Source organism: Haliotis rubra, unplaced genomic scaffold, assembly GCF_003918875.1.
Source record: "Haliotis rubra isolate DU_JTF1 unplaced genomic scaffold, ASM391887v1 Scf158, whole genome shotgun sequence".
In the NCBI taxonomy this organism is placed as follows: Eukaryota; Metazoa; Mollusca; class Gastropoda; order Lepetellida; family Haliotidae; genus Haliotis; species Haliotis rubra.
The window spans coordinates 1,753,043-1,767,590 of record NW_025765536.1 but is presented as its reverse complement, the minus strand read 5'-3'; the positions used below and the strand labels follow the sequence as shown (position 1 = coordinate 1,767,590).

The following is a 14,548-nucleotide window of genomic DNA, read 5'->3' as shown; positions in this document are numbered from 1 at the left end:
ATCTCACATCTTCACACGACTTGCACTTTCTTCTGTGAGCTTGTCACGTGAATACACATTCCTTTCTGTGTCAGCACTTCCCTATTTGGAAATGGCTACTACGTTTTTATACTATCCATTGTTTTGCTTTTTAATGAAGGCTCAGATGACTGAATGTATCAGTGCATGAGAACAATACACCCAACCATGAGTTGGCTGACTTGTTACGTCATGCATATCTTTAGCTATTAATGAGTTACATACATACTACATAACCTCACACTGAAAACACATGAAACTAAATTTGACCTCAGTTTAATATAAAGGTTGTATAGTTGATGAAGTATCAATAAAATATTTTGTGGCACAACCATTGGAATACAATGCAATAATCAGATAATAGTGGAAAGAGGTCATATGGTATACTTTCTTATTTGTCTGCAAACAAAAAGTTTGCAAATCTTGATCGTGACATTTTTAATAGAATATGCGTACTGAAACTTCAAAGGAATTGTAAGTCATGATATTGTGTAATATAAATCGTGACATTTTCTAAATAGCGTCTACCATTAAACATTCAAAATAAAGTGGTAAAACATTGAAGATATACGTGATTTAATTTTATGTTGGTATAAAAAATATCACAGGTACAGGTGAACGCACACACCTCTGTCTGGCGTGTGATTCAGCTGAATGATAAGCAGTTGTGTGAAACTATACCTATCCTTAAAAGCAAAGTGAAAAATTTAGTGTTATCAATTCAAGACCAGGAACGGTGTTTCTCCAAACCCTGTGTTGTTCAGTTGAAGGTATGTAATTGGAACTTTGTACAAATTGTTAGAATTGATTGACTTATAAGTAAAAATCATCCAACACCATTGTTAGAGCCGAATTTTAGGCATTTGTTGTACATGCAAAATATTATAGTTGTAACTTTGTTAGGGTTTGTGTGTGAGAGGCTGCATGTGTTTAGTATATAGATATTAGTTGAGACATAAGAATCTGCCAGCCCCTGTTGCCAGCAGATGTCCGAGGCTATATTCACAGGACTGGTGGCAGCTGTGATTTATCACTGCAACTAAGACTCATAGACTTATTGTCTTTGTGGGGTCCTATGGGTTCTGACCTGATCAACCACGATAAGTGGCCGACCAAGAATTTAAGAGACACATGTGGAACGAAAGAGTGTGAGAAAGGGACAGAGAGCTTTAAGATAAGAAGTAAGACATGTGTTTAAGTTTCTAAGAGAGCGTTATAGGATTGTGTGTTGTGGGCTTAGAGGACATACGGTTTTTCAACCTGTCCAGACACTGTCCAGCCACTGTGCATTCATTGTCTAGACATTGTCTAGTCACTGTCAAATTAATGTTTAGGTACTGTTATTCTGTCATTGTGTGGATTGTATTTAGAAGAAGTGTAGTAAGAAAGCTTGGAACTTGAGATTAAAAGACATTTTGAAATCACTGGACCGAGTTGAAACTTTTACATCCTCTACCCCCAACAGCGAGATAATTTAAGAACTCACATTCAAAGTAGAAAAACCCATGAAAATCCGGATGTGAACCTAAGACTTGGACAAAGAATTTTGTGTGGAAGAATTGTGCAATCATCAAATTGGATTAACGCAAACTGGATTAAGGACTCAAAGCTGAAGTAAGTTATTCATTTAGTTTTTCTTTAAAGAAGATTGAGCTTGTCAAGCAAATGGAACTGTTATGTGTTCAAGGATGTGCTAACAGGATTTAAAGAAGACCACCTGTTCAAGTTTTTATTCAGAATCAGGAGGGATTATATTTCATTGGAACTGTGTATTCATTTAGGATTAAGGAAAAGAGAACTGTAAGTTATTTCAAGATTATTCGAACTGTTTGACTAATTTTTCACCATGGCAAGCAGAACATTGAGCGATACTGTTCACAGTGATAAAGGACTGACTAATGAGCTTAGGAGAAATGCTAAATCTGTGATAACAGAATCACGAATAAGAAAACCAACGGAAAAGGGGCAAAGCTATAATTTGAATACAGCACTGGAAAAAAGAAAATTCCTGTACAAACAAGTGTGTTCAAAGGTAAACTACATTGAATACTTGATGAGCTCTGACGCTCTGGATGATGTAAAAATTGAGTTTCAAGAATGGAAAGAACTATTTTCGAAATTTAAAGAATCGGCTGAAACTTATCACAATAAACTTGAAAGTCAATCAGCGAAAGAGGAAGACGAAGCCTGGTTCCAGTCACTGTTAGGTGCCTTAGTACAGTTTGACACAAATGTTGCTTCGTTTAATAAACCCTGTGATACAGAAATTGAAATAAGGCCTGAAGATAGCGTTTCGCAAGTCGGAACACGTAAGGGTTCAGTCATATCATCTGCGTCCTCTGCTAAAATGGAAATCTTGGCAAAAAGGGCCGAATTTGTTGCTAGACAGAAAGGATTAGAGCAAAAGCATCAACTGGAAGAAGAAGAGAACAGGTTAAAATAAAGGAGAGAAAGATTAGAACTTGAGACAGAAGTGGAAATCGCAAATGCCCAGTATGCAATTTTTGACCAGTATGACCAAGAATCTAACAGTTCGCAAAAAAGATCATTCTCAAAAGTCCTTCAAGCCACCAAATAACCGAAATGATGTGTTGAATCCACTTGCTGGAGAATTCACCCTGAATCAGAACACAGGCTCACCAGCTGGAGTGCAGCTTGTGGTAGAACACCAGAAGCTAGCCAGTCTACCCATTAGAAAAATACCTACGTTTAGTGGCGACCCATTACAATTTAAGCCTTTCATACGAGCTTTTCAACATGGCATAGAAGACAAGACCATTAATCCCAAGGATAGACTCTATTACTTGGATCAGTACACCAGCGGTGAACCAAATGACTTGGTAAGAAGCTGTATTCACAGGAATCCGGAAAGTGGCTATGAACAAGCCAGATCATTGTTGGATAAGAAATTTGGGAACAAATACAAGCTTGCAACAGCTTACATGGACAAAGCCTTGAAATGGCCAGCTATAAAGTCAGAAGACAGTGATGCACTGACCAGCTGTTCTATATTCCTGACAAGTTGTGGAAATACCATGGCAGATATAGAGTACATGAGAGAATTAGAACATCCCAAAAACCTAAGGGAACTGATTCAAAAGTTGCCATACAAATTAAGAGAAAGATGGAGGGCAGTTTCATTTGATATCTTGGAAAGAAGAAATGTCACCTTTGCAGACCTTGTTCGTTTCGTGGATAGACAAGCACAGATATTGTCGAGTCCATTGTTTGGCACAATTGCCGACGACAGACAAGCTCAACCAAAGCCTAACCCAAAAGAAGTACCTAAGCGATTTAACAGCTTTGCCACTGATACATCGAAATCTGAATCGAGAATTCATGCGGTGGCACCCAAAGAAACCTACCCTGGTCAGGCAAAATCAGAGACACAACGTAAGCCATTCACAGCACGAGAGAGAGCTTTGAGGGCATTCGCCAAGCCATGCTGGTTCTGCGACGAGGATCACAGTATGGAAATGTGCATAAGACTTCAGTGTAAGACACTGGATGAAAAAATTGACTTTCTAAGACCAAAGGGATTGTGTTTTGGCTGTCTACAGTTTGGACACACAAGTCGCCAGTGCCCCAGCAGATTGACCTGTCATATCTGCAAAATGAGACATGCAACGTGTTTCCATGACAACAATAAAGATAAACTAAAGAAGGAAAAGGATCAGACGAAGCCAAAGGTCACAGTGAAGATCTCAAAGACTTGAGCTATATGCCTGTAGTTCCTGTTAGAATCAAAGCCGTGCTGGGGACAGATATGTCAAGACATATGCCTTCCTTGACAACGGCAGTTCAGCAACCTTCTGCACAAGCAGGTTGGCTGAGGAGCTTCATGTCACAGGGAAGATGACAAATATAGTTGTCAGGACCATGACGCAAAAGAAGTCTGTGAATACCTCCATTCTAACAAACCTAGAAGTAGGTGACATCCATGGAAGGAACTGGATCAAATTACCTACAGTATTCACACAGTATGAAATGCCTATTTCCACAAGAACTATTCCCAAAGAAGGGTTCATTCATCAATGGCCGCATCTATGGGACGTCACACTACCACCTATAGATGCAGAGATAGGGCTGCTAATTGGCAACAATGTACCTATGGCATTGGAACCCCTGGAAATAGTCAACAGTCATGGTAACGGACCCTATGCTGTAAGAACGATTCTTGGCTGGACGGTAAATGGGCTTGTCCAGGAATCTGAATCTCCCAGTAAGATCTCAGTCAACAGAACTGATGTTCTAGCAGACGAGTCCCTTGATCATCAGTTGAGAGGATACTTCGACAGAGAATTTAACGAGCGCCTCAGCAATGATAAAGAAGAACTGTCAAGAAATGATCAGCATTTCTTGGATATAATGAACTCATCCAAGAGATTAACAGGAGGACACTACCAGATGTCTCTGCCATTCAAAGATTTCAAAATCAACTTACCAAACAATAAAGTACAGGCCAAAGAAAGAGCTATTTCGCTTAAGAAGAAGTTTCTGAAGAATGAAGCTTTCTACAGAGATTACAAAGGCTTTATGAAGGATCTCCTACACAAAGATTATGCCCAAAGGGTTCCCGAGATTAAGAAAGATCTTCAGGATGGGAAGGTGTGGTACATACCACATCATGGTGTATACCATCCAAAGAAACCAGATAAGATAAGAGTAGTATTTGACTGTGCAGCAGAATACAGAGGAAAATCACTAAATGACCACCTGCTACAGGGGCCGGATCTCACCAATGTCTTATTCGGAGTGCTCCTGAGATTTTGCCAAGAACCAATAGCTCTAATGGCGGACATTGAAGCCATGTTTTACCAGATCAGAGTTGAACCAGATGATTATGATGTTCTAAGATTCCTTTGGTGGCCCGATGGAAATCTCGATGAAGAATTACAGGAATATCAGATGAAAGTGCACTTGTTTAGCGCTGTCTCTTCACCAAGTTGTGCCAACTTTGCACTGAGAGAAACAGCAAAAAGACAACAAGGACATGTTTAGCAACAATGTGATCCATGCCCTTGAAAGGAGTTTCTATGTGGATGACTGTCTCAAGTCAGTTGCGTCTGACGAAATAGTGATTGAGATGTCACAGAAACTGAGAGAAATCTGAAGTAAAGGTGGATTCCGTTTGACAAAATGGATAAGTAACAGCAGAGCTGCAATAAACTCAATCCCAGAAGAGGATCGAGCCAAAGAAAGTTAAAGACTTAGACATAGATGATGCCTTGCCAGTGGAGGGCATTAGGTGTACAATGGTGTGTCGAATCAGACACATTTAAGTTCAGGATAGCAGTCAAAGACAAACCAGCAACGAGAAGAGGCATTCTGTCAACTGTCAGCTCCATATATGATCCACTGGGATTTGCAGGTCCTTTTGTTCTCAAAGCAAAGGGAATTCTACAAGACCTTTGTAGACTTAAGATGGGATGGGACGACGTCATTCCTATTCCGTCCCAGAAAGACTGGACCAAATGGTTGTCAGAACTACAAAGGCTTGAGGAAATGAAGATAAGAAGGTACATTCAACCCAAGGATAGTGATCAGCATGCTATATCCCAAATAAACCACTTCTCAGATGCCAGTCAAAAGGGTTATGGAACTGTTTCCTTTTAAGACAAGTCAGTACCACTGGACAAGTTAATTGCTCATTTCTTATTAGCAAGTCTAGAGTTGCTCCACTTAAGACCATCACAATCCCAAGAATGGAGCTATCAGCTGCGACTTTAGCAATATGAGTGGACAGCATGCTCAAACATGAGCTGGAGATTTCAGTTGATCAAACGTACTTCTGGACAGACAGCATGTCAGTTTTAAGATACATCGCCAATGATTCAAAGCGATTCCGCACCTTTGTAGCAAATAGGCTATCAGTGATTCATGAAGGGTCAGTCCCATCACAATGGAAATATGTGGATACTCAAAACAATCCCGCAGACGAAGCATCTCAAGGACTGTCAATAGATGCATTTCTGAAAGATACCAGATGGATATCTGGACCAGAGTTCTTATGGGAAAATGAAGAAATGTGGCCCCAACAGACACACATTTCAACTGACATTCCAATGAAAGATGTGGAATTAAGGAAGGTTGCCCAGGTCAACCAGATAGACTACAGAAAGCCATGCAAAGAAGTAGATAGCCTTATCAGTCGCTATTCGGACTGGTTTGCTCTGAAGAAGGCTATTGCATGGGTACTCAGGATACGGGAAGTACTCCTAGACCGGAGTAAAATGAAGAAGGCAGGTTTAACACCACAGAAAAGTAAGCCTGTCGTGTTGACAGTAAAAGAATTGGAAGAATCGGAGAAAGCCATTATTCTGTGTGTTCAACAGCAGAACTTTTCAAGTGAGCTTGAAAGACTTACCTCAAACAATGGACTTAATCTGAGCAAAGGCAGTCCAATCTCCAAGCTTGATCCATTTGTAGAAGATGGTATACTTAGAGTGGGTGGATGTTTAAGTAGGGCCAACATGCCAGAGAGCGCGATGTACCCAGTGATTCTACCAAAGAAATCTCATGTGTAAGAACTGATAATTCGTCACATCCATCATGAGTGTGGACATTCAGGCAGAAACTTTGTACTTTCAAAATCGTTTGAGAAATATTGGATTATCAAAGCCAATGCAGCAGTGAGACAAGAGCTACACAGATGCGTGACTTGCCGGCTTACCCATGCTGAAGCAGGTAATCAAAAGATGGCTGACTTGCCTGCTCACCGTGTGACTCCCGATGAACCTCCGTTCACCTTTGTTGGAGTGGATTACTTTGGTCCATTCGACGTAAAATGCAGAAGAAAGCATGAAGAAAGATTTGGAGTTTTGTTCACGTGCCTTACAACACTAAGGCTATTGTTAACAATAGACCTATATTCAAAGCATCAAGTGACCCAAATGATTTGGAAGCACTTACTCCAAAATCACTTGCTGCTCATGAAAGAAAACCGAATTTGCCGCCGGGTATGTCTGACTTGGGTGGTTCATATCCAATACGTCGGTGGCGCCAAGTGCAGTATATGGCGGATTTGTTCTGGAAGAGATAGTTAAGAGAGTATCTGCCATTACTACAAGAACGACAGAAGTTGGTAAAGATAAGAAGAAATTTGAAGATTGGTGACATCGTGCTCATAGTGGACAATACAGCACCTAGAAATTCCTGGTCAATGGGCAAAGTTGTGAAGCTTATGCCAGATAGAAAGGGTGTTGTTAGACGTGTCGAAGTGAAAACCCAGACAAAGGTTTTGGACAGACCAATCAGCAAGCTGTGCTTGCTTCTTGAGAGTGACATATAAACTGTGTTATGAGACTGTAACTTGACAACGAGTCTGAAGTTAAGATGAAGAGCATCGACTAATATGTTTGATTAGTTCGTGCATACTGTAATATACTAAGATTATAACTCAGAGAGAATGTCCACTGTTCTAACGTCTAGTTGTTAAGTCAATTAATGTAGCTTAGGATGACATTGTTTAAAGTAAATAATTTGCTCTATATAATTTCATGGTAATTGTTACATTCAGATATAAGTAACAATTAGGGGCTGGAATGTTAGAGCCGAATTTTAGGCATTTGTTGCACATGCAAAATATTATATTTGTAACTTTGTTAGGGTTTGTGTGTGAGAGGCTGCATGTGTTTAGTATATAGATATTAGTTGAGACATAAGAATCTGCCAGCCCCTGTTGCCAGCAGATGTCCGAGGCTACATTCACAGGACTGGTGGCAGCTGTGATTTACCACTGCAACTAAGACTCATAGACTTATAGTCTTTGTGGGGTCCTATGGGTTCTGACCTGATCAACTACGATAAGTAACATGTGTGTCAAGTTTGGTTAACCTAGCATGTAAACTTTAAGAGATATGCTCCGGACAAAATAATCGAACACATTTGGCACTAAGTCATGTTTCCATGGAAACAACACAAAATACAATTCATATCTAGATCTAAACCCCAAAAGGCACATCTAGGGAACATGCTTGATATGTGTACCAAGTTTGATGAAGCTAGCATGTATAGTTTGGAAGATCTGCTCCGTACAAGATGACATCCTCATAGTCACAGACTAAGTCATGTTTCCATGGAAACAGCACAAAATACAATTCATATCTGGATCTACCCCCCAAAAGGCACATCTAGGGATCATGCTTGATATGTGTACCAAGTTTGATGAAGCTAGCATGTATAGTTTGGAAGATCTGCTCCGGACAAGATGACATCCTCATAGTCACAGACTAAGTCATGTTTCCATGGAAACAGCACAAAATACAATTCATATCTGGATCTACCCCCCAAAAGGCACATCTAGGGATCATGCTTGATATGTGTACCAAGCTTGATGAAGCTAGCATGTATAGTTTGGAAGATCTGCTCCGGACAAGATGACATCCTCATAGTCACAGCCTAAGTCTTGTTTCCATGGAAACAGCAAAAAACTAAATTCTGAAAAAAACTTTAAAATAGCAAAATGCACATCAATGGGTAATGATTAACATGTGTGTGAAGTTTGGTGAACCTAGCATGTAAACTTTAAGAGATATGCTCCGGACAAAGTTTCGGGACGGACGGACGGACAGAATGAACGCTATATACCCCCGTTACATCGCAGCGGGGGTATAATTAAGTAAATTAATAAAGGCATGCTAACTTCACGAGATAAGCATTGAAATTCCCGTTATTTACTGGTTAGGATTAGAAATGATCAAAGGTACTTAAAACAAGACGTAAAGGTCGAAAAATCGGTGTCATAAGTTTACACAACGAATAAACAAAATGCCTTTTTGTTACTTTAACCAAAAAGTTCACTTCAAATGGTAGTGTAGCATTGTTGCAGAATTACGGAAATGACCTTGTTTTGTGGAAGCATGACCCATATCGAATTCATGTAAGTTGGCTGTGTAATGATATCTTGCAGGGTTTTGTAAATAATTAATATTTGCCACAGGTACCATTAACCTTTATTTTTACTTAATTTTCACTAGTGAGTTTAAGCTTTTGATGGGTAGTATATCTTAGATTGAAAAAAATGCGATCCGCTGGAGTGTAGCGCCAAAACACAACTTTGAGGCGAGATGACCAACTTTCGGCCCCACTTTAACGTGGACGGTTGCGTTTGGGTGAATATTTTCAATTTCAGTAACTGACATTCCAATCTGCGTGACTCACCAGGCTAAACCTTCCATTCATATTTACATATGTTTGTACTTCTTTTCAAACCAATTGATTTAATTTTCAAGATAATAAAAAAATATCAGTGGCCTTAATAGGCTTCCGTAGCTATATGTACAAGGTTTGAACATTGATATTACATATAAAAGGAAATAGAATCAGCAAACAGGCTAAATATAGACTGCTCCATTTCTACCTTGGAATTCTGATGGAATATAGCGTAAGAAGTGATGCATGCTTACAAATGTTAACAAATAAGATGTACTACTTAATGAACATATTACATATTGAAAGCGGTTAGAATCAGCTATGAATTTATAGACATAAGCAACATTCCACCCATTTCAAATTTAATAGCAATATCCTATTCAAATTTGCTTGCTTGGTTCCTATTCATAACATTTCAATACACATTCCAGTCAGCATGAGTAATATCTTTATATAAAGATGTCATGGAATAGGTTCAAAGGACAGCTCCTTGAATTTATAGAATGTGCTCCAGAAAGCTCCTTCGGTATGTAGGAGCGCTCCTGGAAAAATGCTATTGTTCTCCCCTGGAATGTTATTGTTCTCCTTGGGAATGCTATTGTTCTCCTTAGGAAAGCTATTGTCTGTCCGTAACTGATTACTTATATGCTACTCCGAGTCATTGTTTTGAGAATAAACGTAAGGTTTGATTGAACGCGCGTTCAAATAGTCCGGCTGTCCGGCTTGCGATCAGGCTTTCAGCATCGCGAGTGTCACCCCTTGCGTATTTTATGTAATGAGTGTAGCGGGATATTTTCTAAACAATCCATTTCTTCAGTGATTTCGTTCAAATTTTAAGTATAAGTTACTCATAACATATAAAAACAATATACGGTTGCAGAAATCAAGTTTTTTATTTTTTTAAATTATTGTCGAAACAGTGATGCGAACCCCTGTGCATCAGACCCTATTACCCGAGGGAGAAGCATACAACATATTTATCTTACAGCCATGTTAAATGTACAAATTATATTTTATTTTATTTTGAAGATCGACACAGACTATATGACATATGTAAACAAAATGGTGTCTGCCTCTCGACTGGAATTTTAAAATCATTCTGACAAGCTTAAAACTGCAATAAAAATGGTTAATTATGTTTAAGTTAAGTGTGCAAACGATTCAATGTATAAAATAGTTTAAATAAAGTAGTGAAAGTCGGTAAAATAAATCTGTACATTGTAAACTCAAAAACAGCTATTCGAACGGCTTTCGAACTCCGGGCATTGCATGCGTCATATTGTGACGTCGTACGATTGTTAGCGATACAGCTTCTCGGCGGAGAGTTTGGCGGTTACTGTGGCAGCAGGTAATAATTTTTTCAGTTGTCACCCTCCTGGGAGGGGTGACACGGAAACTTGTTAAAGCGTCATTGACCAATGATATTAAAGTATTTTACATGAAGGTAAGATAATCACTGTTATCCACGCAACGCGTTTTGCGGGGGGTATTATTTTGGACTCTGTCTGCCGGGTGCGTCTGTGCGTGCGTGCGTGCATGCGTGCGTGCGTGCGTCCGTGCTAATTCGTCTTTTCCGGAGCAGAACCTTTATACCGTTCAACGTTTCTTCACCAAACTTGGCACATAGATAGGTCTGGTGTCCTTTGGTAGTTTTCGCTTTCTGAATAGCATACAGAACCGTCACCTAAATTCGTGGATCGCGGAAATTATTATGCTAGCTCGTAAATTAAGTCTCAACTGACGTCACGAAGCGGTGCTTTTGATGTACATACAATGCCACACCTCGCTGACAAAAATTTTTCTGAATCTCTGCATTACACGCAAGTACACTAAATGTGATTGTCCAGCATTGAGATAAATAGACCCAGATCACTTATACCACAAATGCCAAAATTTATTTTCATAAAATTTCAAGTAAAAAAGGTACCGTTAGCTCCAACCTTCTCACTTCTCGTTGTCTGCTTTCCTTGGTGTCAATACTTACTGCAGTGGGATGTCGTACACAGTGGTATAAAGTAACCGACTACGTAATCCACGAAACAAGGTGACGTCACATTTTGTGGGCACATGAATGGGTGATGATTGCAAATGGCTTCCGTAAACTAACGTTTCATTCACAAGTGGAATATTAGGCATTTTCAATTTTCCGAATCAATGAATAAAATAATCAGTGCGTATACAAAATGAAATCATACATTTTACATAGGAATTTCGCCACACTTCCCTTATATCCACGAATCAAGGTTACACGAGTGTAATTATTTTGCGTTTCTATGACAAGTTTTATTTTGACTAAAATTGGTGATATAGTGCTCCTTTCCGCAGCAAAACTTTAAAACACCTCAATACTCTTTCCACTTTGTGGGTATCCAACAGCCTAATGACTTAAATCAACAGAGCCACTCTGTTTCCAGTATCAACATTACTGAGGTACATCAAACTGTACATTTGACATAGTTATAACTAGTTGACATATTCACGAATAGTATTAACTAGTTGACATATTCATGATTAGTTTTTGGCATTGTGGGGGATATTGATGACTTTGTCTTCTTGTTCATATTTCATTCATATGTTAACACCAATCACCTCACCATGCCCATGCCCAAGCAATCACCTCACCATGGCCACGCCCAAGTAATAACCTTACCATGCCCACGCTCAAGTTATTGCCTCTCTGTGCCCAGGCCCAATTATTGCCTCACCATGCCCAGGCCTAAGTTATTGCCTCACTATGCCCACGACCAAGTAATGACCTCACCATGCCCATGACCAAGCAATAACCTTACCATGCCCATGACCAAGCAATAACCTTACCATGCCCATGCCCAAGTTATTGCCTCACCATGCCCAGGCCCAAGTAATCACCTAACCATGCCCAGGCCCAAGTTATTGCTTCACCATGCCCACGACCAAGTAATGACCTCACCATGCCCATGACCAAGCAATAACCTTACCATGCCCATGACCAAGCAATAACCTTACCATGCCCATGCCCAAGTTATTGCTTCACCATGCTCAGGCCCAAGTTATTGCCTCACCATGCCCAGGCCCAAGTAATCACGTAACCATGCCCAAGCCCAAGTAATCGCCTAACCATGCCCACGACCAAGTAATCACCTTACCATGCCCACACCCAAGTTATTGCCTCACCATGCCCAGGCCCAAATAATCACCTAACCATGCCCAGGCCCAGTCAAATCACCTTACCATGCCCATGCCCAAGTTATTGCCTCACCATGCCCAGGCCCTAATAATCACCTAACCATGCCCACACCCAAGTTATTGCCTCACCATGCCCAGGCCCAAATAATCACCTAACCATGCCCAGGCCCAAGCAATCACCTTACCATGCCCATGCCCAAGTTATTGCCTCACCATGCCCAGGCCCAAGTAATCACCTTAACATGCCCACGACCAAGTAATCACCTTACCATGCCCACACCCAAGTTATTGCCTCACCATGCCCAGGCCCAAGTATTCACCTCACCATGCCCATGACCAAGCAATCACCTCACCATGCCCATGCCCAAGTAATCACCTTACCATGCCCATGGCCAAATTATTGCCTCACCATGCCCACAACCAAGTAATCACCTAACCATGCCCACAAGCAAGTTATTGCCTCACCGTGTCCACAATCACGTAAACGCCTCACCATGCCCACGATTAAGTTATTACCTCACCATGCTCAATGTCATGGATTCACCTCACCATGCAGAAGATCAAAATGTCACCTCACTCTGCCCACATAAGATGGTGAGTTATCATCTCACTATGCTCCTTCCTGACAAGCAGTGATTAGTCTACAGCTATGTATATCTGATTATCTTCTAGTGGAACTCGTCACAAGGAACAATGAGGAGAGCTGTGCTGCTGTGCTTCATACTGTGCTGCTCTGGAATACTGGCAGGTGAGACTCGGGTACTATAATATACTGGCAGGTGAGACTCGGGATGCTATAATATACTGGCAGCTCAGACTCGGGATACTATAATATACTGCCAGGTGAGTCTGGGGATACTATAATATACTGGCAGGTGAGACTTGGGATACTGTAATATACTGGCAGGTTAGACTGGGGATGCTATAATATACTGGCAGATGAGACTCGGGATGCTATAATATACTGGCAGGTGAGTCTGGGGATACTATAATATACTGGCAGGTGAGACTTGGGATACTGTAATATACTGGCAGGTTAGACTGGGGATGCTATAATATACTGCCAGGTGAGTCTAGGGATACTATAATATACTGGCAGGTGAGACTCGGGATACTATAATATACTGGCAGGTGAGACTCGGGATGCTATAATATACTGACAGGTGAGACTCGGGATGCTATAATATACTGCCAGGTGAGTCTGGGGATGCTATAATATACTGGCAAGTGAGACTTGGGATGCTATAATATACTGGCAGGTGAGACTCGGGATGCTATATTATACTGGCAGGTGAGACTGGGGATGCTATAATATACTGGCAGGTGAGTCTGGGGATACTATAATATACTGGCAGGAAAGACTGGGGATACAATAATATACTGGCAGGTGAGACTTTGGATACTATGATATACTGGCAGGTGAGACTTGGGATACTATAATATACTGGCAGGTGAGTCTGGGGATGCTATAATATACTGGCAAGTGAGACTCGGAATGCTATAATATACTGACAGGTGAGACTTGGGATACTATAATATACTGGCAGGTGAGACTTGGGGAACTATAATATACTGGCAGGTGAGACTTGGGATACTATAATATACTGGCAGGTGAGATTCGGGATACTATAATATACTGGCAGGTGAGACTCGGGATACTATAATATACTGGCAGGTGAGACTTGGGATACTATAATATACTGGCAGGAGAGACTTGGGATACTATAATATACTGGCAGGTGAGACTTTGGTACTATAATATACTGGCAGGTGAGACTCAGGATACTATGATATACTGGCAGGTGAGACTTGGGATACTATAATATACTGGCAGGTGAGACTTGGGATACTATAATATACTGGCAGGTGAGACTTGGGATACTATAATATACTGGCAGGTGAGACTTGGGATACTATAATATACTGGCAGGTGAGACTCAGGATACTATAATATACTGACAGGTGAGACTTGGGATACTATAATATACTGGCAGGTGGGACTCAGGATACTATAATATATTGGCAGGTGAGTCTTGGGATACTATGATATACTGGCAGGTGAGACTTGGGATACTATAATATACTGGCAGATGAGACTTGGGATACTATAATATACTGGCAGGTGAGATTCGGGATACTATAATATACTGGCAGGTGAGACTTGGGATACTATAATATCCTGGCAGGTGAGACTTGGGATACTATAATATAC

General features: G+C 40.6%; 2 protein-coding genes across 3 annotated transcripts in view; both read left to right on the top strand.

The window, feature by feature from the left end:
* Positions 1–656: 656 nt before the first annotated feature.
* LOC124271169 (neuroglian-like) overlaps positions 657–14,548 on the top strand; it is a 141,363-nt gene continuing 127,471 nt past the window's right edge. The window contains exons 1-2 of one of the 2 annotated variants that reach the window (XM_046706254.1): positions 657–788; positions 13,009–13,084. In XM_046706254.1, coding sequence (XP_046562210.1) covers positions 13,030–13,084 — 55 coding nt within the window. In that variant the 5' untranslated portion in view covers positions 657–788; positions 13,009–13,029. Of the gene's footprint in view, positions 789–1,790; positions 1,819–13,008; positions 13,085–14,548 lie in introns of those variants that run through there. The other variant, XM_046706255.1, reaches the window with a different exon arrangement.
* Positions 5,766–6,545, top strand: LOC124271147. Its single transcript, XM_046706213.1, has one exon. The coding sequence runs from the start codon at positions 5,766–5,768 to the stop codon at positions 6,543–6,545; it is 780 nt and encodes a 259-aa protein (XP_046562169.1).